Source organism: Ranitomeya imitator, chromosome 7 (assembly GCF_032444005.1).
Source record: "Ranitomeya imitator isolate aRanImi1 chromosome 7, aRanImi1.pri, whole genome shotgun sequence".
Taxonomy (NCBI): domain Eukaryota; kingdom Metazoa; phylum Chordata; class Amphibia; order Anura; family Dendrobatidae; genus Ranitomeya; species Ranitomeya imitator.
The window spans coordinates 56,359,879-56,385,113 of NC_091288.1; the positions used below are offsets into that span (position 1 = coordinate 56,359,879).

The 25,235-nt window shown below is 39.7% G+C and overlaps 1 protein-coding gene across 1 annotated transcript in view; it reads left to right on the forward strand.

Annotated features, from left to right (window-relative positions):
• Positions 1-3,708, forward strand: part of ZNF804A (zinc finger protein 804A) — a 204,816-nt gene extending 201,108 nt beyond the window's left edge. The window contains exon 4 of the mRNA XM_069735555.1: positions 819-3,708. Within this exon, the coding sequence (XP_069591656.1) occupies positions 819-3,708 (2,890 nt within the window). The remainder of the gene's footprint in view (positions 1-818) is intronic.
• Positions 3,709-25,235: the final 21,527 nt, after the last annotated feature.

The window sequence follows — 25,235 nt, forward strand, 5'->3', positions numbered from 1 at the left end:
AGGGATGACAGCAGTGTGAGCAGCCTCTTCTTACCTCATCACTCCTTGTATTTCCAGTATTAGAATAGATAGGCAGGGAGGACAGCAGTGTGATCAGCCTCTTCTTACCTCAGCACTCCTGGTATCTCTACTATTAGATCTGATAGGTAGGGTGAACAGCAGTGCTTAGAAACTCCAGTCTAGTGTTCTCTGGCAATTTATACCTTTGATCTTTGGTGTTCATCGGTTTAAAAGTTATAGCTTTTAACTCACAATTGCAAAAATAATTTGTTCTGACATGTCTCAAAAGTTAGTTCTTGTGATCCTTACATGGCAAAATCAAGAAAACCCTATTCTGTCTTCAGTGCTATCCTTTCATTAGTGACTAATCGTAGAGTTGGTGCAAATCGATTTGCACGTCCTAGTCCATTGGATACAACAATTGTCGGTGGATGCTGGACGGAAGCAGGAGACTCGCCTTTTAGCTAACAACCACTGCTCACGTTTTGATTAGATGGTCTGGCTAATTAAAAAAAATTAACCACAGATGCCATTAGGTAAGAGATGGTTCTCCGTTCATGGCCAGGGGCCACAAACCATTGCTCTAGCTGATTGACAGGGGAGTATGAATCGATTCACACCAACTCCAACAACTAGTGCATTTGTAGTTAAAATTTGACTGAGTACATGTAAATTGTTTAAATGTGTTATATGTTTAGGTAGACTTAATATATAATTGTTATATACAATATATGCATTTCAATTCTTCTTGATTAGATACCATCTAAAATGTACTAAGCTATAATTTACATATAACTTTTGCTCTTTTTTGTTCATAGTGCTCCTGGAAGTGGTCCAATGTTCAAATCAACAACAGTGACTGTTCACGATCACATTCATGGAAGTCTTCAAAGTACTATTGTTCACACTGCAGAAAGAGAAAAGCCACAGCTTGCATCTATCACAAATATTCATAACAGCACAAATATGGCTTCTATTCTTTTACCAAGTTCAGAGAGTTCGGAAAATGGTACCAAGACTCAAAAAGACAGGGACCATAAAATAAGCTTCTCCTTTTCCTTTCCAAAAAAGACTCCTGTTAAGCTTGAGGCTTCAGCTGCAGTTTTCTATGAATTCAATGAAGACATTTCAACTGGGTTGAAGAAAAGAAGCAGGTTTTTACCGGGGTCATTCAGTGTTCAATCATCTCTGCCATTAGACACAGTATCATGTCTAAATGATGAAGCTGGAGAATCTATATCAAGTTCTGAAAAACCATCATCTAGAAGAGGAGATGTTGTCCAAGATACAGATCAAAAACAATTGCCTGGAAAGGAGTTAACAAGTTTTTTAACCTCGGATGTTTGTCATATAAAAGTGCCTTCAGGATTTGAGGTCCAAGCACAACGTGTGAATTCAGATGTTCTAATTCCCTCAAAACACAAAGTCAGTGACCACAATACTGATGAACCGGCCATCGAATGCCTGAAATTGGAAATGCCTTGCCCAGAAATAGCCAGTAACATTTTTGATGATCAGGCTGTATTAAAAAATGGAGAAACTAAAACTAGCAATAATACTAAGGAATGTGCCATGGACATTGTATCAAATGTATCAGTCAACAAAGATGAAAACAAAATCCCAAAAAATGAGAAACCAAATAAGAGGTTAAGTGATGCCTTTCATCCAGTGCAAAGCAAAGATGGGTCAAAAGTTCTTCAATGGCCTTCTGAAATGATCCAGTATACCTGCACACAGCCGGCGCTCTCCTACAGTTGTAACCCTCTACATTTTGACTTTCGTTCATCTAAAGCAATAAATCAAAAAGATCAACCAGTTTGCCACAACAGCACTTTCTCTGACAATGATCCAAATACCATGCTCAAACTGAATTGTGAAACAGTCATCTCGGAAGGAAACAATGATACCATAAAGACATGTCACCATATTTCAAAGGCTTCGGCAAACCTGAAATGTTATAGTTTAATTTGCAGCATTAAAGAGGATCAAAAGCACAATATCTCAAAGTATCTTCTGGACAACAATTTTGACTTCGGAAAAAGGAAGAGCAAAAGAAAATTCTATCATACACGTCGAAGAGGAAGAAAACGAAAATGTAAATTCAACGAACCCACAATAAGACATAGCCAAAAATGTCATCTAAATGAAGATACTCAGAATTGCTTTAAAAATTTAAAACAACATGTTGGATCAAAAGATTCGATTTGCTCATTAAAAAATTTAACATTTTCTCATCAACTGCCACATGCTGAGAGTAATCTCACAGAAAGAGAATTGTTAAAAAGACCAACGCTAAAGATCAAAGAAAAATGTGAGGTTTGGAATGTAGATCAGAAAAAAGGTATCACCAATGAAATAGAAAATGAACTTAGTAAGAACACAAGGTCTTTCAACTACCAATCAAAAGTCTTACGACTAGATCATTGCTCTCAAAATATTGCTTATTCTAACACATTTTGTAGCTGGAGTTCTAACAAAATATTCTCTAATCATGAAAACCATGAAACCTTTATAAACCATAGTTATACTTTCAAAAGAACTCATAGAACTATCATAGATGAAATACAGTTGTCCTTTAAGAGACCAAGACTTTGCAGATCTGACTCATCTTCCCAACAAGTCTACTTCCCGGAGAGAAACTTTTCAATTTTGTATAAACCTATACATATAAGAAGTGCAGAAGGAATTATCAAAAGGACAGGTAACACAAGTAGAAACAGATACTACAAACTAATTAAACATAAATGCACTTTCCAGGAATCTGACAAATTTCTTAATGAAAACTACTACAAATTAGCAAAAGAGTCCCTTAGAGCGAAGGAGTTTCTCAAGAAAATAGTAAAAATAAAAAAGGTGGTGGAAAATAAGCTGGATCAGTTATGTAAGAATTTGCTTGCTTTGAAACATAATAAGCCTCCTATTTGCTCTACCTATAAAGACGTCAGTATGGGAGCTGAAAAAAGTATCAAACATTCAGTGAAAGACAGTAAACTTAATGGAGACTTAATTACTTTCGGTAAGGATCTACCACAGTTCCAAGAACAGACATCGACTTGGCCAATACAAGCTTGTAATGGTGTAAGAAATAATGCCGGTGATGACAAACCAGAGAATAAAGAAAGTCAAGGATTGGCAATGGATGAAGCACTTGTGACTACCAAAAAATGTATCACAGAGCAGCTCTTGTCACATGTCACCATTCCTTACCAACAAACTTTTCTTCCAGAAACATACTCTAAGAAACTTAAATATCATCAGTGTGCCCGGTATGGCACAACACTTCAGCCTTTACAATTTCCGACTAGGTTAAAATTAATATTTCCAGCTGGAGCAATTCAGACTTGTGCCACGGTGCATCCAGTTCCACTAGAGCCACCATTGTGTTCCTCCTCTCTAGCTGCCTTACCCCAGCATTTAATTGGTCCCTTTCCAACTGCTTCTGTTGACAGCGTCAAACTTATAAGTCCTCAGCAGCAATTTTTGTGTCCACAAAGTCAAAGCATTTCAAGGACTCCATATTACCAAATGACAATGGAGCCGAGTTTATGCACAAGGGATGCATTTGGTTCTTCACCACAAGTACCCATTATAACAAATACTGTTCTTTGTCACTTTCCTGTGCCTCTCCCACAGCCTTCACATACAACAGTTTTTACCCCGGTGCACTCACATTTGCCCACTCTTATTCCTCTACATTCTCTGTTCTAAGTAAATCTTATGTTTAAAGGCTAAATCATAGAATTTTGGGGTATAGAGCTTGCAAGTTTTGAAACCAGAGCTAATATTAAAGAAGCACTCCTTCCATCCTAATTGTTATACTTTTAATAAATTGCAATAATCATCATTGCCTTTATATTATTATTATTATTATTATTTATTATTATAGCGCCATTTTTTCCATGGCGCTTTACATGTAAGGAGGGGTGTACGTAATAAAACAAGTACAATAATCTTGAACAATACAAGTCACAACTGGTACAGGAGGAGAGAGGACCCTGCCCGCGAGGGCTCACAATCTACCAGTAAATCCTTAGCTTTCCAATTAGGTCAATCACATCATGTGATTAAAAAAAAACTAGCTTAATCCTTCTAAGTTCTATGTAGAAAAAGGACGTCTCTTTTCCTTGCATGAGTCAGCATTAGAACTACATTTCTACATCACTGCAAAGTCACCGGAAGGGGGTAAGGCTACGTTCACATTTGCGTTGCGTCGGGTGCAACTGCGGCGATGCATGCATCATGCGCCCCTATATTTAACATGGGGGGGGGCGCATGGACATGCGTTGCACTTCTGTTTTGTGACGCATGCGTCACTGCAGCGCATGCATCAGGGCGCAGAGGATGCTGCATGATGCAGTTTTTTCTGCGCCAAAAACCATGAAAAAGTGAACGCATGTGTCACAAAACGCTGCGTTGTGCATGCGTTTACATTTGCGTTGTGCGTTGCGTCGCCGACGCAGCACCGCACAACGCAAATGTGAACGTAGCCTAAGAGAGCAGTAGCTGGTCAGGAGTTGGAGAGGGGGATGACTCATGCAGGGAAAAGAGACTTCCTGTTTCTACATAAAGCAGAGAAAAGGGGAAAATTAACTGAGTAGGAAGAAAGGAAATTGTAAGTACACAGTGTTATATAATAATATAATTGCAATATATTAAAATGATAAAATACTTTGATGGTTGAGCCTCTTTAAGAAAACAAGTGGAAATAGCATTAACCTGTAGAATGTAAGTCCGCAAGGACAGGTCCTCTCCCCTCTGTACCAGTCTGTCACTGTTGTCAACTTGTTGACTGTAAACGATATCTATAACTCTGTATGGAACCCCTTCTCATGTACAGCACCATGGAATTAATGGTGCTATATAAATAAATAATAATTAACCTCTCCAAGGTTTTTTTTCATTTCACCAATGGATAGGTATCAGTAACATTTGTTCCCTGTGCATAGTAAAGTACTTATATGTGACCGTCTTTTGTTGTTTTTAGCGCCTCTCCAGTCCCTCTTGTGACCGCTGCTCTGATTGGCAAGAAGTCATTGCTAAAAGTTGACTCATTCTGAGTCTTATAGACTTACATTGAGTCCAGCAAACACTGGAGTGATCCAGGCAGTCACAACGCCGGTCACATGAAGAAGACGAGGATTGGAGTGGTGCTGGGAACAGCAGAAGACTGCAACCAGTGAGTAATTTACAAAACATAGCATTTTAATAAGGGTGTATCGACTTTTTATATCCACTGTATATTACTGATACCTATCCGACGGTGAAATAAAAAAAATCAACAACTTAAACAATATGCTAATATTTTGAGCATAGATAAATATATAGGTTTAATAACACAGCAATACAACCGCACCATAACTGCAGAGTCAAAAGTGTAATAGTCAAAACCAAACAATTCAGTTGTATTATTTTTCTTTTATATTTATAGTCTAAAAGCCTCTATTTGTTCAGTGTTTGCACAAAGCTTATGCCAATTTACTGTTTGGACTGCTTAATGTTTATTGCACATTAATCATATGTAGGAAGATCTGTCATTAAATAATCCCTTTAAGTCTATGCTCCCACAATGAGTTTTTGGTGGTGAGTTTTTTTTACTCTGCATATTTTCCAAAAAATGCAAGTACGGTAATTGATTTTAGTTAATGGGTGCAGAACAGTGCAGAAAATCTGCAACATCAAAAACTCACCAAAAGCTCATTGTGGAAACGTAGCCTAAGGGGTTGTTCAGGATTAGAAAAATATGGCTGATTTCTTTCAGAAACATCACGTCTAACCTTGTTTTGTGACATTTATGTCAACCTAGCCCCTTTGAGATGAATGGAGCTGAGCTCCAATACTACGCCTAACCCTTGGTCAGGGGTGGCACTGTTTCTGAAAGAAAGCAAAATTGTTTTTGTAATCACGGGCAATAGTATATTTTGATCCTTCATCCTTAAAATTGAATTATGTAATTTTTTTGCAAGCAGGATTGGAGTCAGCTCACATTTTTATCTCAAACGGAAGCGAAAATCCGAAAGTCGCTTATTGTTTATATTACATTTATGTGTTACATGTGTTTTTAATAATTTTTAAGTGCTTTTTCATATATTTATAATGATCTTTACTAGTAGATAATATTTGTAATCTTGCAATCTTCACACTGGCCAATGGGAGTTTTTTAGGCTGTGTGCACACGTTGTGTTTTTTTCCTGTTTTTCCCGATAAAAACACTATAAAACCGCAAAAAAAAAACGCATACAGTAAGCATCCCATCATTTAGAATGAATTCCGCTTGTTTTGTGCACATGATGCGTTTTTTTCCGCGAAAAAAACGCATCGCGGTAAAAACCGCAGCATATGTTCATTAATTTTGTGTTTTTTTTGCGGATTTCCCACTACAAAATGCATTGGGAAATGTCCAGGAAAAAACCGCGGCAAAACCGCATGCGGATTTCTTGCGGATTTCTTGCAGAAAATGTCCGTTTTTTCTCAGGAATTTTCTGCGAGAAATCCTGAACGTGTGCACAAACTTTCTGCCCTTTCAGGAAGAATTTTTATCAGGACTCAACAATCCTGTCACAATGACCTTTGAACACGCAAGTCTGTTCATTGAGGCAAAAAAAAGAAAGTATTAGCCTAAAAAAAAACCTTTAGTGAGTGTGAAAGTTGCAAGATTTTTATATTTTATTTTAATAAATAAATAGTGATATGGCAAGCTAAAAAAAAAAAAAGATAATTTAACTGAAAAAAAAATAAAGGGTTGTCCACCTTTGTTTTTTTTATTTCACTGCAGGTATTTTGGGCTAAAAATCATTTTTGAAATTTGGTTTTATTAAATATTTTGCATAATTTGCTTTCTACAGCCTCTGTGTTATACTGTGGCTGACTGAAGAATGAGTTAACTGTGAATTTGTCAGTCAGCCTGCCACTATGGTCTGGTTTTTAACTCTTTTACTTGACTCTTTTTGAGTTCTCTGCTGATTTACGACCAACAACCATATTAAAGTTGAATGTGCAAAAAGAAACAAAGAGCCTGCAAAAAAACAAATAGTGCAACTTTTTTTTTTAACAAAATACATTTAAAAAATTCACATAGGAATGTTTCTAATAATATTGCTTGCATTGCATTTAATAAAATATTGTCTGCTAATAATCTGTTCTAAAATATCATAATTATTAAATATTATTTAAAAGGGTGGTCCAGTACCTAAAATGTCCTTTCTAAATATTTATTTTTACCCCCTAACCACTTTTGTGATTATCTTTATAACACAATACCCTACACTTTGCCCTATCTAGCTAATCCTTAAATGTGTTTTTTACATTTCATTTTAAAGGAGTCTCAAACAGGATGTCACAGGAAGCTGGGGCTGCACTCACTTCTCTGCAGTGTCTATTGCCCCTTCTGGAACAGGACACCATCAAGAGGTGACACTGCAGTTTCTTACTACAGTCTGCTTTTCACTGTCCACTACGACATCCTGGATCCTGGGTGATGGAAGCTGTGGGAGGTATGAGTGCAGCTCCGGCACTCTGATTCTATCTCTGTCATCCCCATTTTCTAACTGTGCAACAGGAAATTGTCAGGAGGGTGGATTGAGAAGCATTGACTGATACCAGTGCTGCCCGCCAGCTTCTAGCACTACCCTCAAATGAATTGTCATCAGGAGGTGATAGAAACATTGAGGGATACTAGCACGGCCCCTGATGGCGATTCATTTTTGGGTCATGCTAGAAGTCGTGTGGCAGCACTGGTGTCACTCACTGCTTCTATCTCTGACCCCGATGACATCTTCTTTTACAGTTAGAAGCAGCAGCGGAGATAGAAGCAGGGAAGGGAGTGCAGCCAGAGCCTCCTGTGACGTCCCATTTGAGACTTCACTCAAGCAAAACATCACAGGAAGTGAAGTACAAAAAAAGACACTTAGGTATTAGCTGCATAGGGAGAAGTGTAAGGTATTTTATAATAAAGGTAATTACAAAAGTGGTTAGAGTGTAAATATAGATATTTAGAAATGACAGTTTAGGTGCTGGACCAAACCTTTCAAAAAGTAATATTTGCTTACTTAATAAAGGGGTTTTCCACTACTATTATATTGATGACCTTTTATGAGGAAAGATAATCAATATGCATTAATATCAGATTGGTTGCTGTCCGATATCCAGTTTCCCCGTTAATCATCTGTTACCAGTTCCTGCAGCAGCTGGATATAAACAGCGTACAGAGCGGAAAACCACAGCTCCGCTGATTAGTGGGGGGGTTCCAGAAATCGGACCACAGCCAATCTGATACTGATGACCTATCCAAAGAAATGATCATCAATATTATAGCTGTGGAAAAACCCCATTAACTATTTCTAACCACACTTGTTAGAGCAGGAGATTTATTATAAATGATCATACGCCCTCACTCACAAAAGTATATTTATTTCAGTATCACTTTTCTTTTAATACTCCCTGAATACAAAACTAACTTTGGCCAATGCAGACATATTATTTACCTCTATGCTTCTAACGCATGAGCATTAATACAGTCTGGATATACTGCAAGTTCAATTTCTACAACAGTATTATTATATTATTACGAATTTTTATTACATTTCAGAAGATTTGTGTGGATCTGATTGGCTAAGAGGGCTCACTTATGGGAGGGGATAAATTGCCTACATACTCATATTCGATAAAAGGTCGGTGATGCGCCTTACCAATATATCCAGTGGTTTATCTTTATTAAATAACCTGCACCAAAGGTTCTTGTCTTGTGATGAATTCCCTTTCACTCATGCATCATGTTGTATGAACCATCAGAGATTATTATTTGTGTTCTTTTCTATTTCTCGATCTTAAAATGAAGTAAACAAATGTTCTAATACATAATTGTTTTTTTACCTTCTCAATAGATTGTGCTCACTCTATGATGTCCATCTGAACATTCATTCAAATGGACATCACAAAGGTGGTCTCCCACTTGTGTCCACCTCTATGGCCCTCACTTGGTGCATCCACTCCATCCATGGGTTCCATGATCATACCTTTTTATGAAAATCTGGCATCTAAAACTACTGCCTATATCATCTTTGGTGGCTTTCAAATAATGTATGAAAGTCTGCCAGGCGTTTATGAAGCTGAAACCACAGAGATCAGCTTATCAACAATTTGAAAAGGGTTTAACTCACAAAAAGTTCCTATAGAAGTTGTGCCTCTTTTTAAATTGCAAAAAAAATCTATTTAAAACAGCTCTTGTGCAATTTTCTTTCCTGACCAAATTATGCACTGCTCTGTTGAACGGAAAATAGAATTAGTAGGGTTCTAATTTGCGACAATTCTGTGTCAGTCTGGAAAAATATACTTAAACTGCAAAGAAATGTGAAGACATGTGAAGGTTAAAAGCGTTGAAGAACTAAAACGTATGATTTTGCAATATTTTCTTCTTTTTTTCCTTTAGTCTATTCATTATGTATGTTTCATTTTAGGTTTCTAAATACTGTATGTAGTGATTAAACTTCAATGTGGGGTAACGGTTATAAGAAACGTCATTTATTTTATGAACATGTATTTGATTTATCAAAATGTGCACTTATTTTGTGCTTAGAAATTGCACTGCATTTTGTATGATGTTCTTCAAAAGGTTTTACATATTGTTAAGACATCTTGAAATTCTTTCTGTTGGGTATTAAAGTATGTCACAAAATAAATGGATGTATTTTAAATATTATTATTAATTGTAACAATATTTTCTTCTTAAGGAGATTAGCTGATCATTACAGGTCCAGCTGATGGTAACCCACAGCAATAATATTTAGATTTACAGAGGAAGTTTATTGATTTTCACAAATGTAAAATTCAAATGAATGGTTCAACCAAGTAATAAGTATTGAGCCGGAATTTGCCCGAGCACTAGTAGGTAGAGATGAGTAAGCACTAACATGCTCCAGTGCTCGTTGCAATTCCTAATACTCGAATGCTTGTATCTAGCGATGAATGAGTGTACTCGTTGCTCGGGTTTTCACGAGCACGCTCGGGTGATCTCCAAGTATTTCTTAGTGTTCGGAGATTAAGTTTTCATCGCCTCAGCTGAATGATTTACAGCTACTAGCCAGGCTGAGTACATGTGGGGGTTGCCTGGTTGCTAGGGAATCCCCACATGTAATCAAGCAGGCTAGAAGTTGTAAATCATTCAGCTGCGGTGATGAAAACTTAATCTCCGAACACTAACAAATACACAGAGATCACCCGAGAGTGCTCGGGAAAACCCGAGCAATGAGTACACTCACTCATCACTACTTGTATCGAGTAACGAGTATAATGGGAGTCAATGGGTAAGCCAAGCTTTTTTCCTGCAAACCCTACAAAGAGGTCTGGGGAAGTGAAAATGTTCAAATGGATGGGAAAAGTGCTGAATGGAAGGAGAACAGCATGGAGAAGACCCCTGGAAGCATCTCTGACTACCGGATCGCTGCTGAGAACAAAGGTGTCACACTTTTACTTCACGTTAAGGAGTGATAACAAAACATTCCAAACCGATGAGAAATTGCATTTTACAGGAAAAAAAATGTTAACAATAATTTTTTTCCTGTATAATGATTTGCATATTAGGCAAATTTAAAAAAAAGGATTAAAAAAAATCTAATTCAAGTAAACCAAAATTGCTTTTTATTAAGAAATAGGACATTTTAGTTTAATTCATGAAGGAAGCAAGAGCTGCCAAAAATAAGGGACTCAGAAGGACTCAGGTGCACCCTATATTAGACATTAAGTAGGGCCTCATACAAATTGTACTGTATTGGTACTTCTAGACTCATCAAGTTTATGCACTTTTGAGGGTTATATACCAAGGAAATGTACTCCAACCCATGGAATAGTGTATGGGTGAGCAATATAATACTGATACATTTTTTAACCAATATTTTGAGGGTTATATACCAAGGAAATGTACTCCAGACCATGGAATAGTCTACAGGTAAGCATTAAAATACTAATAACATTTTGAACAAGTTTTTGAGGCTTATATAGCAACGAAATGTACCCAAGAAGATGCAATACCCTGTGAATGAGCAATATAATAGTGATACATTTTTAAATACGTTTTTCCGAATTATATACCAACAAGATGTAGTAACTGACCACAGAATAGTCTATGGGTGAGCAATATAATAACAATAACATTTTGAGCAAGCTTTTTGAGGATTATATACTAACAAAACGTATTCCAGACCATGGAATAGTATATGGGCAAGAAATATAATACCAATACATTATTGAACAAGTTTTAGAGGCCTATATACCATTGAAATCTACCCAAGAATATGTCAAAGTCTATGGATGAGCAATATAATACCGATACATTTTTAAACAAGTTGTTTGAGGGTTATATACCAAGGAAATGTACCCAAGAACATGTAATACTATAGAGACAAGAACACATGGGCTACTTGCACAATGAACAAGTCTGTAGGAAAATGTTCACACACCACCAAGAAACTTGAAGACACAAAAGAGCATAGTAGAACCAAAAACACTCAGATTCAAAAAATCACAGTAATATGCAAGTGCTAGTAAAGAGATGTAAAAAACAGGGTATTTGGTTGATACGTTTTTTGCAAAAAATGTATACTAAGCTGCTCCACCAAACATCAAGGTATACCCATATCAGAGCAGTCCTAACTGATGTATGCAATCCCTGTCTGATGTATTTAAAAACCTGATCATCTGTATATTACCTGTGTGAACAGGGTTCAGAGAGGAAAAATCCATGTGGACATACTGAGTGGGACAGCTTTTGTGCAGATAGCACAAGAGGAGTGGTGGGTAACACCCTAGTCTTGTAGACACAAGAGAACAATTATAGAAACAGGAACACATGGGCTACTTGCACAGTGAACAAGTCTGTAGGAAAATGTTCACGCACCACCAAGAAACTTGAGGACACAAAAGAGCATAGTAGAACCAAAAACACTCAGTTTCAAAAAATCACAGTAATCCGCAAGTGCTAGTAAAAAGATATAAAAAACAGGGTATTTGGTTGATACGTTTTTTGCAAAAAATGTATACTAAGCTGCTCCACCAAACATCAAGGTATACCCATATCAGAGCAGTCCTAACTGATGTATGCAATCCCTGTCTGATGTATTGAACATGAGAGGGTGTGGGGAAACAGGTGAGGACACCTCACCTGTTTCCCCGCACCCTCTCATGTTCATTCCCCGCCGCCTCTCCATGTGTACCTGAGCGCTGATTTCAGCGAATAAAGGATTTTTCTGCAACAGCATCTTTGGGGTGAGTGCCGCATTGCTTTTTACATATATTACTGCAAGTGAAGTCTCTGATCCACTGTTTGGTGTGCACAACCCCTGAATGCCTTCATCTGGCTAAGTGTTAAAAGTCTGTATGCCTCAGCTTGCTGAATTGCCTGTGAAGATTTACTTACCTGGTGCAGCACAGTCTCTGTATCTTGGCTTGTTTCACATTTTTAAAAATGTTTTTAGAGGCTTAGATAGCAACAAAATGCACTTAAAGGGAACCTGTCACCCCGAAAATCGCAGGTGATGTAAGCCCACCGGCATCAGGGGCTTATCTACAGCATTCTGTAATGCTGTAGATAAGCCCCCGATGTTACCTGAAGGAGGAGAAAAAGACGTTAGATTATACTCACCCAGGGGCGGTCCCGCTGCTGGTCCGGTCGGATGGGTGTCTCTGGTCCGCTGCGGCACCTCCCATCTTCATTCCAAGACGTCCTCTTCTGATCTTCAGCCACGGCTCCGGCGCAGGCGTACTTTGCCCTGTTGAGGGCAGAGCAAAGTACCGCAGTGCGCAGGCGCCAGGCCTCTCTGACCTTTCCGGCGCCTGCGCACTGCAGTACTTTGTTCTGCCCTCAAGAGGGCAGACAAAGTACGCCTGCGCCGGAGCCGTGGCTGAAGATCAGAAGAGGACGCCTTGGAATGAAGATGGGAGGTGCTGCAGCGGACCAGAGACGTGTATTGCTGATTCCGATAGTACTTCTGCCTATTGTTGTTTTTTGACTCGGCTTGTTTGACCACTCCCTCGCCACTTGGTGGCGCCTATACTGCTGCTCTGTGTTGCTTTTCTGTGTACAGAGTCTCACTTCACCCTCAAGCTCCCTGTGGTGGAGGTTGTGTTATACTGCACTGCAGCAGCATGACTCCTAGGCTTTACCTGACCCGGGTTCAATTAGTGCCAGGGCCCCTGACATATAGAAATGGGCAACAGTCCCCTGTATCACCTGCACCATGCATAGGAAGTGGTGAATCCCAAGGAGAGTATAATTTGTCAGAGGTGGTAGTAGCTCTGTCTTGAGCCTCTTCAAGAAGCCTCTCTAAGGACCGTTCATTGTTCAAGAAGGGTTCATTATGCTTCCTTCCTTCTGGGATCACACCCACTGCATACCAGCATTGTTGCCCCTCCATTTTGAGGAATGTGACCCTAATTCTAGCTATTGGTTCTTGCAGCCATCGAAGCAAGTGTTCCATCCCTACTTGCCGATGGTTAAACGAGATGTGATGACAGGTCAAAAACTCTTCAATGGACCCCCTTCTCCACTGATTGTTGGAAGTAGCCATCACCCCCCAGGATGCCAACGCTCGGTACCTTATGGCTAGTGGGCCCAATAACATTTGTCCAGATGTATTACTCGATCGATCAAAAATATCTAAAAAATGTTCACCTCTTACCCCCCCCCCCCAAAAAAAAAAAATGCAGTTTTATACAGCTCTGGCAAAAATTAAGAGACCACTACATCAAAACCATGTCACGGGCAGCCCAATCTCCAGACCTGAACCCCATTGAAAACCTCTAGAATGGAATCAAGAGGATGATGGATAGTCACAAGCCATCAAATAAAGAAGAACTGCTTAAATTTTTGCGCAAGAAGCAGTGTGAAAGACTGGTGGAAAGCATGCCAAGAGGCATGAAAGCTGTGATTAAAAATCATGGTTATTCCACAAAATATTGATTTCTGAACTCTTTCTCAGTTAAAACATTGGTATTGTTGTTTCTAAATGATTATGAACTTGTTTTCTTTGCATTATTTGAGGTCTGAAAGCCCTGTTTGCTTATTTTTAATTTTGACCATTTTTCTTTGTCAGAAAAAAATAGAAAAATTATTGCTTGGAAATTCGGAGACATGTTGTCAGAAGATTATAGAATAAAAGAACAGTTTACATTTTACTCAAAAATATACCTATAAAGAGAAATCAGACAAACTGAACATTTTGCAGTGGTCTCTTAATTTTTGCCAGAGCTGTATTTGGCAACGCACTGCAGAACCCTAATCCCTGTCAACTGCTTGTATTCAGCCACTCTCCCTGCTCCTGAGCAGCCTGTCCTTTTATAACCCCTGATGATGTCACAAGGCCAGCCAATCACAGTAATGCCACAACCAAGATGGCTACAGCATTACAGTGATGCACAGGAAATCCCCGCATGCATTTTGGCTTTGTGACAGGTTGCAAAAATGTGAGGTGGGGATTGGAGTTTTACATAGAACACCGCCCCTTACTCATCGAGTAACAAGTACATCCAAGCACCGTGATACTCGAGTGATAACCGAGTATCACCGAGCATGTTTGCTCATCCCTAGTAAGTCATTCTTGTTCTGTGGCTCATTGAGCTTGATTATTAAAGACGCATCAAACGCATTGGGTATTCTAGAATATATTATATTATTATAGAATATAGATAATATAGATAATATTATAGAATATATTATATTAGAATATATTATATTATTTATAAAAATAAAGATTATTATTATTAATATGTACGTTGCGCTTAGCACAGCCACATAGTATATAGCACAGCCATGTAGTATATAACAGAGACAGCCACATAGTATATAGCACAGCCACGAAGTGTATAGCAGCCACATAGTATATAGCAGCCACATAGTATATAGCACAGCCCACGTAACACAGACAGCCCCGTAGTATATAGCGCAGCCACGTAGTACATAACAGCCACGTAGTATATAACACAGCCCATGTAATATATAGCACAGCCCACGTAATATACAGCACAGCCCACGTAGTATATAACACAGCCCACGTAGTATATAACACAGCCCACGTAGTATGTAGTGCAGCCACATAGCATATAGCAGCCACGTAGTATATAACACAGCCCATGTAGTATATAGCACAGCCACGTAGTATATAGCAGCCATGTAGTATATAGCAGCCACGTAGTATATAACACAGCCCATGTAATATATAGCACAACCCGTGTAATATATAGCACAGCCCATGCAGTATATAACACAGCCCACATAGTATATAACACAACCCACGCAGTATATAACACTGCCCACGTAGTATATAGCAGCCTCGCAATATATAACACAGCCCACGTAGTATATAGCAGTGTGGGCACCATATCCCTGTTAAAAAAAATTAAAATAAAAAATAGTTATATACTTACCCTCCGGCGTCCACCGAAGCTGTCCCAATGCGCGCAATGCTGCCGCCAGCTTCCGTTCCCAGTGATTCGCATTGCGAAATTACCCAGATGACTTAGCGGTCTTGCGACACCGCTAAGTCATCTGGGTAATTTTGCAATGCATCACTGGGAACGGAAGCTGGCGGCAGCATCGCGCTCATCGGTAGACAGCGGAAGGTGAGAATAGTACAATTGTTTATTTTTTTAAACTATTTTTAACATTATGTCTTTTTACTATTGATGCTGCATAGGTAAAACTGGTCACCTGTAGGGAAAGTTAGTCAGTTGCTGGCTGAGCTCCGCTCAGTTAGTTAGTCCCTGGCAGGGGTGGGATCCTGTCAGAGAGCAAAGGAGAAAGATACAAAGCTGTGCATGCCCTCAGAGCTGCAGTTCTTAGAAAGAGACAGTGAAGGCAGACTTGTATTGCAGTGAGCGTGCAAAGAAGTCACAGCAAAGGAGTGGATATCAGGAGGGGACCAGGCTGCCTCCTTCTGTGGCGCAGAATCCCGGTAGCCGGAACACTGAGTGAGTAACAACCTTTATGCCTTGCTCCAGAGACCGGCAGGACAGCTAATTTCACATTACCTGTTCACCCTACCCCCAGGAGGCACGGTGGCAACTCTTAAAGGCTGGGGCATGATAGAGTCCCTATAAACTGCCTCAAGCCACCAGTCATACGGGTTTGTCCTATCCTATCTGGGGGACAGAGAGAGAGACATAACATCGATAAAATCTACAACAGTTGTGAGGACCTTATGAGAAACTTAGCAGTAAGGGACTACCACACTGCAGCGCAAAGGAAGGCTACTGATTTCCACCTGGACAAGGGGACTCTGGACTTGCCTCCAAACCGGCCGCACTCTGCCTGCCCTGTGATCTGGTGCCCTGGACTGTGGATGCTGAAGTCCTCAGTAAAGGTAAAGAGACTGCAACCTTGTGTCCTCGTTATTTCCTGTGCCATTTATCGTCCACCATCTACACACCGGGAAGCCCTGGGGGTACACTTCACCTGTGGGAAGGTATACCATATAGCTGCCATAACATCACCCCAGCAGACCCCTTAAAACAGTGTCGGTCACCTTGACCGAATACCACAGGTGGCATCATGAACATTTCCCCTTTAAATACCTTTCCCTTTAACACGGACGTCCCAGGGCCACCGACTGGGTCAGCCACTGTGATATCCCCCTGAGAACTGAAGGACCCGGTACCGAGTACCCCACGGCCCTTGGGGGGGCGAACCATTGATAGGCCATAATAAGGGCTCAGTTTAGTGAATAGCTGAAAAGTGGGTGGAAGGCTGTTCACCATATCTCCACAACAGGGTGTAGTCCAAAAGGTAAATGTGGAGCCTTTGGACTCATTCAGTGTTCTGTGTGTCTGGAGACGAGAGATCCAGAGCTGTGCTCATGTTAAAGAGAACTGAACAGTGTGTTTTCTTTTCCCTCAGTGGGCGGATCCTCGCAACCACATAGAATGCACGGTATGTTATTTTGTTTTTTCTGTTATGCCAGGAAGTCCCTGTTTATTTACTTATCTTTGCACTGGTTTATGCTATACATTTTTTAATAATAAACCAATTGAAAATTTAACTAAAAAGTGTTCCTGAGATTACCTGCCGGAGCAGCTGAATGAGTTGATCTACCACAGTATTAAATGGAACATGTCAGCAAAAAAGGCAGTATGTATATACATCCATAGTGGTAATCTGCAGGTAACAAATGTGGTTGCCTAATTAGAAGCGCAGCCACAGAGACAAGATGAAGTTATTTTCTCCCTGCAGCCGCTTACTTACAGTAACTGAGTCTGTGAACAGTTATCGCTATGTACACAGTGAGTGCAGTTGTAATCACATCCATTGATCCTTGACTGACATCCTACTCTGCACACACGCCGTAGAGCAAGATACATGTCAAGAAGGAGCATGGGGAGTGATTGAAGGGTCTTCAATGCCCGATGTTGAAATGATGACTGGAAGTGAATAGATGCAGGGAGAATATAGCTTAATTTCTTCCAGTTAGGCTGCCACATACAGTATGTTTTAGGCCTTATTCAGACATTTGTGTTGCACGCACATGTTCTATCCATTTTTTCACATATACAACATACAATATACCCATTATATAAATTTGGTTATATCCACATTTCAATGTTCTTTCACAGACCATGTGTTCACGAGTAGAAATGTCTTGGGTTTTTTAGCAGCATTGATTAAAAGAGCCAATATAAATCTATAGGTTCGAGAAAAAATGTACAGCACATGGATGCCATCCATGTGCTATCCGTATACAACATTGCAAAGTATAGGAGAAGCTTTGTAATTTCTTTATTGCTTATTCTTCCGTGAAAAACACTGATGGCCACATTAATGGTAAAAACGGACACACGGATAACACACTGATCCAAAACATTGATGATACTGGTACCATTTTTTCACATACAGTGGGAAAAATAAGTATTTGATACACTGACGATTTTGCAAGTTTTCCCAACTACAAAGAATGGAGAGTTCTGTAATTTGTATCATAGGCAAACTTCAACTGTGAGAGGCAGAATCTAAAAATAAAAAACAAAAAATCACATTCTATGATTTTTAATTAATTAAATTGCATTTTATTGCATGAAATAAGTCTTTGACCATCTACCAACCAGCAAGAATTCTGGCTCTCACAGACCTGTTAGTTTATCTAGCCCTCCTACTCTGCTCTTATTACTTGTATTAATTGAACCTGTTTGAACTCGTTACCTGTATAAAAGACACCTATCCACACTCTAAATCACTTACACTCCAACCTCTCCACCATGGCCACATTGCCAAGACCAAAGAAGTGTCTAAGGACATCAGGGTCAAAAATTGTAGACCTGCACAAGGCTGGGATGGGCTAGAGGACAATAGGCAAGCAGCTGTTGGCACAATTATTAGGAAATGGAAGAAACACAAGATGACTGTCAATCTTCCTTGGTCTGGGGCTCCATGCAAGATTTCACCTTGTGGGTTAAGAATGATTTTGTGAAAGGTCATGAATCAGTCCAGAACTACACAGGAGGACCTGCTCCATGACCTGAAGATAGCTGGGACCACAGTCTCAAACATTATTATTAGCAACACACTATTCCGTCATGGATTAAAATCCTGCAGGGCACGCAAGGTGCCTCTGCTCACACCAGCATATGTCCAGGCCCTTTTGAAGTTCACCAATGACTATCTGGACAAGCCCGTGGAGGCATGGGAGAAGGTCATGTGGTTAGATGAGACCAAAATAGAACTTTTTTGTATCAACTCCACTCGCCGTGTTTGCAGTAAGAAGAACAATTAGTACAACCCCAAAAACACCATCCGAACCGTGAAGCATGATGGGGGAAACATCATACCTTTGGGGTGGTTTTCTGCAAAGGGGACAGTGCAACTGCATCGTATTGAAGAGAGGATGGATGGGGTCATGTATCGCAAGACTTTGGCCAACAACCTCCTTCCCTCAGTAAGAGCATTGAAGATGAGTCATGGCTGGGTCTTCCAGCATGAAAATTACCTGAAACACACAGCCAGGGCAACTAAGGAGTGTCTCAGTAAGTACCACTTCATGGTCCTGGAGTGGCCTAGCTAGTCTACAGACCTGAACCCAATAAAAACCTTTGGAGGGAGCTAAAACTCAATGTTGCCCAGCAACAGCCCCAAAACCCGAAAGATCTGGACAAGCTCTGTATGGAGGAGGGGGATAAAATCCCTGCTACAGTGTGTGCAAACTTGGTCAAGAACTACAGGAAATGTCTGACCTCTGAAACTGCAAACAAAGGTTTCTGCACCAAATATTAAGTTCCATTTCTATATATTATCAAGTACTCATTTCATGCATCAAAATGCTAATTAATTATGTAAAAATCATAAAATGCAATTTTCTGAGGTTTTTTAAGATTCCACAGTGCTTTACAGACATCATTATCACTGTTCCCATTGGGGCTCAAAATATCTTTGTTTTCATATACGCATCTTCATGAATGCTTATTCTGTACTTGTAGGTGCAAGTTCTATGGCACAGCTCCATGTAGAAACACATAAGCTATATATTTCTGGCTTTGATTTATAAGAGTTTCTGGAATTCCTGTTAAAGGTCAAATGCAGCTAAATTGGTACAGAGATATTGTTGACTTTTAAAAATACAATAAGATGTCACCTACTGCATCGCAGACATCAGTAATATGAACGATTCATCAAGTCATGCTCCTTTCAAGGACTAATCGTAGGTATAAAAAATAGATGTCAGATGTCAGGGTTACATATATGGGGGATGTTTCAGTATGCTCCAGATACAAATTATTGATATAACCTAACTTGCTCATGGAATGAAAATGAGTAACAACGTTATTTAATTCCCAAAGGAAAGAGGATAATGGAAACTAAGGAATGGCAAAGCTACATTGTTGCATTGCTGGACACTTTGAGGATGCCTAATAACAACAGACGCTTTGGTGTTGATTTAAAACATGGTGGAATCATTCTTAAAATGACTGTGAAAGTTGGATTTCGAGACTGTCAACATTGGAAACTGAGGTGTTAAAGATCCCATACCCTTTACCTCTGACCTACAGGTGGGTTCCATCTTTGTAGTCAGGACATTTAGAAGACTATCAGTTTAGTCATCAAGAGATCTTCTAACACAGCCATTATTTAAGCATTAATCTCAAGAGAGCTCATTAGAGTCTTCTACATTGTCACTGCAGGTGGTCTTCTCATAACATTGTGGTCATCAAAAACTAGACTATTCTGTAAATAACTATAAGATCGGAGGGACTAGCAATGGGAGTGAAACACAACGGGTGGGAAAAATGAGAAACCTCCCTTACAGCTGATGCACCCCTTCTGAGGAAGAATAACCAACACATGCGTTAAGGGGTACACTGGTGGGGTCTAGAGTCTGGGTAACTCTGTCTAACATTTATTTATACGGTCTGTGCACAATTACTGAGACTTTTCAAAGAATACAATTTGGGAACTAGGGTTTTAACAAAATGGTATGATATGTCTGGATCTGTCTGCAGATTTCTAGTTCTGAATTATTCATAATACTTTTACTTAATACATTATCAATTATCTTTTCTGCAGCACATACCTGGGGTATATACATCAGCACTTTCCAGCATTATTTATTTCTGTGTCTGTTGACCTATTTGTTTGGTTGCACATAGCACTTTTACAACTTGCACTTTTTTCCCCTAACTGATGGAATATTTATCATTTATTGCTTTTCAAATGCATTGTGCAGCCTCTCTCTTTGTCTGACTACTTTGATAGTCGATCTATTGTATCATTCTGTTAATTTATATTTACATACGGCAAAGTTAGATGGGACAATGACACGAGTTGCACAGTCTCTGTTAGCTTATATGGTAGACATCTTATTGTGTGTAGCAACACGGGGTGTGTACTACATAGTACTCACTCTTGACTTAAAGGGAACCTGTCACCTGGTTTGAATGATAAGAGATACGGCCACCACCTCTCAGGCCAGATGTACAGCATTCTATAATGCTGTATATCTGCCCCCAACCGGAGCGGCAAGAGAAGAAAAATATCTTTTATTATGCTCACCTGCGGGGCGGTCCGGTCCAATGGGTGTCACTCTTCTTGGTCCGGTGCCTCCCTCCTTTTTGTGATGCAGCCCTCCTGCTTGCTTCATGTGGATGACGCGTCTCCTCGGCACCGTGCTCCTGTGAAGGCACACTTCTCTGCCCTGTTGAGGGCAGAGCAACGTTCTGCAGTACGCTGGTGCGGGGAAAGGTCAAAAGGGCAGAGAAGTATGCCTGTGTAGGAGCGCTGTGCCAAGGAGACTGTGTGGGAGACGAAGGGACGCATCATCCACATGAAGCAAGCAGTAGGACAGGGATCGTAAGAAGATGGGAGGCGCCAGACCAAGACCAGCAACACCCCTTGGACCGGACCGCCCCGGAGGTGAGTATAATAAAAGTTATTTTTCTTCTCCTGCAGGTCGGGTTGGGGGCAGATATACAGCATTATAGAATGTTGTATATAAGCCCTGAAAGGTGATGGTCATATCTCTTTTCTGCCAAAACTGCTGACAGGTTCACTTTAATTTCTGCTCAGTGGTTGTCTTTTTCTGTATGGTGTATAAGGCATTTCTGTATTTGTATTGTTTTTATGTTTTCCTTGCCAATAAAATTGAGTATTTAATCAGCATTTTTTGGAGGGCCCTGTTTCTCTATCTATCACGGTCCGCCGTGTTACTGCTCAGGGCATTATAGGTTCTCCCTTACACCTACTTGAGTGTAACAGTGGAGAATGTAGGAGCGCGACGGATGCGTCGTGTTTTTGCAGTCCGTCAGGACAAAAGAACGTTCCATGCAACTTTTTTTCTCCGTCGGTTCCGCTTTTTCCGACAGCGCATGCGCTAATGGTGTGGAATTCCGCATGCTAATGGTGCGGAAAAATCCACATGAAAACTGCTGCGGATCAAAAGAAGTAGCATGCTACTTCTTTTGTGCGGAACTGCAGAGTTTCTGACCCCTTCCATTATGGAAATCAACAGGGCTAAAAAACGCAGAAAATCCGCACAAAGTCCGCATCAATTCCGCAACAAAAATGCACAAAATCTGCATAAAATCCACGGCAAATCCGCACCTGCGTTTTCTGCCAGGAGATGCGGATTTTGTGCGGAAAATTCTGCACCCCAATCCGCAACGTGTGCACATAGCCTTAGGGTGCCAACCTCCACAGCCAGGTAGGGATTTATCTAGGTTTATTGCAGGGAGTCTGAAGACAAATTAATGTTGGTCAGTGTATCATATTGGTATCAAACCTTCTTTTTTCACGGGGTAGGTGCATTTTTTAAATATTGTAAAATACAGCTAGTTTTAGAGGTAATTTATGTTCACATATTTACTTATATAACGCCATCATATTCCACAATGCTTTACAGACAACATCATTGGGGCTCACAATCTAGATTCGAAACGAGGTCTCCCACATGCGCATATACTAATTATCTTAGGCGCGGATTCCAAGTTTCGCACAGAGGAAGAAATTGACAACATAGTGTGGGCTGATATTCCTAACCAAGAAAAGTATCCTGAACTGTATAATATTGTAGTCTCTCATATGGTTCATAGCCTATGCGATGTAGCAAATCCAAAAAACCCATGCATGGAAAAAAGGAAAGTGTACAAAAGGGTTTCCAAAGGAGTTCAAACAGCACACTGTTAAAGACTTGGATAGCTACCTATCCTACTGGCGACAACACATTGATAACATTGTTCACAAAAAAAAAATTATAAATAACTCATGGATAGTCCCATACAACCGGTACTTATCAAAATGCTACAACTGTCACATCAACGTAGAAATTTGTGCTTCAATAAAAAAGTGTAAAATATCTTTTCAAGTACATCTACAAGGGGCATGACAAAGTTAACGTCAAAATACAACAGAAAACAGTCAATCATGATGAATTATCAACTTTTATTGACTCAAGATATGTGAGTGCTCCAGAAGCTGCTTGGAGGATATTTGCATTTCCAATGCATTTACAGTCCCATGCCATTATACGTTTAGCTATTCATTTACCAAATCAACAGCAGCTTTATTTCTTTGAAGATGCTCAAGTCAAAGATATCTCAAAAACTTTAAGTACGACATCAACATTAATGGAATGGTTTTTGCTGAACCAACGTGACGAAAACGCAAGGCAGTATTTGTATCGAGAGATTCCAGAGCATTACGTTTGGAATAAAACTTGGAATCCAAGACAACGGGAACTTAGCAGAATAATTGGACGCATGTATACTGTAAGTGTCAACGATCAAGAAAGATATTGCCTTCGGCTGTTACTACTGCATGTCAAAGGAGCTACAAGATATGACGATTTGAAAACAGTTAACGGAGTATTGCACGATACATTTAAAGCTGCAGCTTTGGCTTTAGGACTACTATTGGGTGATACTGTGTGGAGACTTACTTTAGAAGACCCGAAAGTTGGCGATTTTTGAATTGGTCCGATCCGTTTCGCTCAACCCTAGTAGTTACCCTAAATATGCCTAAGCAACTTCGCAAATTGTTTGCCTACATCTGTGTATTTGGACCGCCTAGAAATCCGGCTCAACTTTGGACAAATTTCAAAGAACATATAATTGAGGATTACTGCTTACGTCTTCACAACAGAAGTGGAAATTGTCAAAATTGCAAGTCTTATGCCATGCAAGATGTCCAAAATGTCTTACTACTGCATGGAAAAACATTTTCAGACTTTAATTTGCCACAGCCTGCAATTCAAGTTCCACAAGTTCCAGAGTATGACGAAGCTTATGAATTATTGTTGGCAGCAGAGAAGAGAAACTCCTTAAATGAACAACAACGGATTGCATATGACCCTATTGAGAGTGCTGTAGAAAAAAAAAAACAGATGCAAGGCCAAATGTTTCTTTATTGACGGTCCAGGAGGGAGCGGTAAAACATACCTCTGTGAAGTTTTAATGCATCACGTTAGAGGGTTGGGAAAAGTCGTATTGCCATCGGCTACAACAGGTATTGCAGCAAACCTTTTACGAGGAGGTCGCACTATCCATTCACTCTTTGGGATACCAGTTCCAGTCAACAAAATCTCCGTTTCCAGAATAAAGCAAGACACATTTGCAGGAAGACAGTTAAACAACGCAAATCTTTTGATACTTGACGAGTGCACCATGGCACCCGAATACGCTTTGAGCTTAATTGACATACTTCTGCGTGAAGTAATGACTACAAATGTTGCTGGAAAAAATGAAATTCCGTTTAGAGGTAAAGTTTTGTCATTGGCGGAGATTTTAGGCAATGCATTCCAGTTATACCAAATGGAGTAAGAACAGATGTTATCGAGTCCAGCTTAAAAATGGCTGAGCTTTGGAAACAGTTTAATAAACTCCAACTAATTAACAATATGCGATCTTCTGACCCAGAGTACAGCAACTGTCTGGTAACGGTGAACTTAGCAACGAATACAACCTTGGAGAAGACATTATTGAAATACCAGAAGACATGTTGTGCACTGACTGCATCGTAAGTAATGTTTTTGTACAATGCGTTGAAATTGATGTGAACGACCAAAGCAGTGTTGAGAGGGTCTCTTCCCATGCAATTCTCTGTCTTAAGAATGATGACATGGCTCTGCTAAATACCCGTGTGATGAATAGAATGCCTGGAGAGTATAAGTTGTACAAAAGTGATGATTCAGTGGATGTAGACAATGAAGATGAACGAGAGCATTAACCAGTTGAATTTTTAAATAGTCTTACGCCATCAGGAATGCGATCCCACAGACTACAACTCAAAGTTGAAACAATCGTAATGTTGCTGAGGAATCTAAATACAAAAAATGGTCTATGTAATGGAACTCGCCTTATTGTTACTGGACTCCATTCCCATGTAATTCAAGCAAGAGTGATCACTGGATCAGCAAAAGGAGACGAATTGTTCATTCCATGCATTGATTTATCTCCTTCAAGGCTTCGGCATCGATAGTTTCCAGTAAAACCAGATTTTGCCATGACAATAAGCAAGTCACAAGGTCAAACTCTACACCGTATTGGCATATATCTACCGAAGCCCGTTTTTGGTCATGGACAACTCTACGTTGCATTTTCAATAGTTAGTGAATTCCAATGTCAAGGTGCAAGTTCTTCATATCCCTTTACAAGGAAAGTTGCTTATAGATAGTCCAAAGGTTTTCACAAGAAATGTGGTGTACAAAATATTTTGGGTTGATATTGTTAACAAATATATTATAGTGTTGATGTACTTCTTTCGTCTGATGATTTATTTA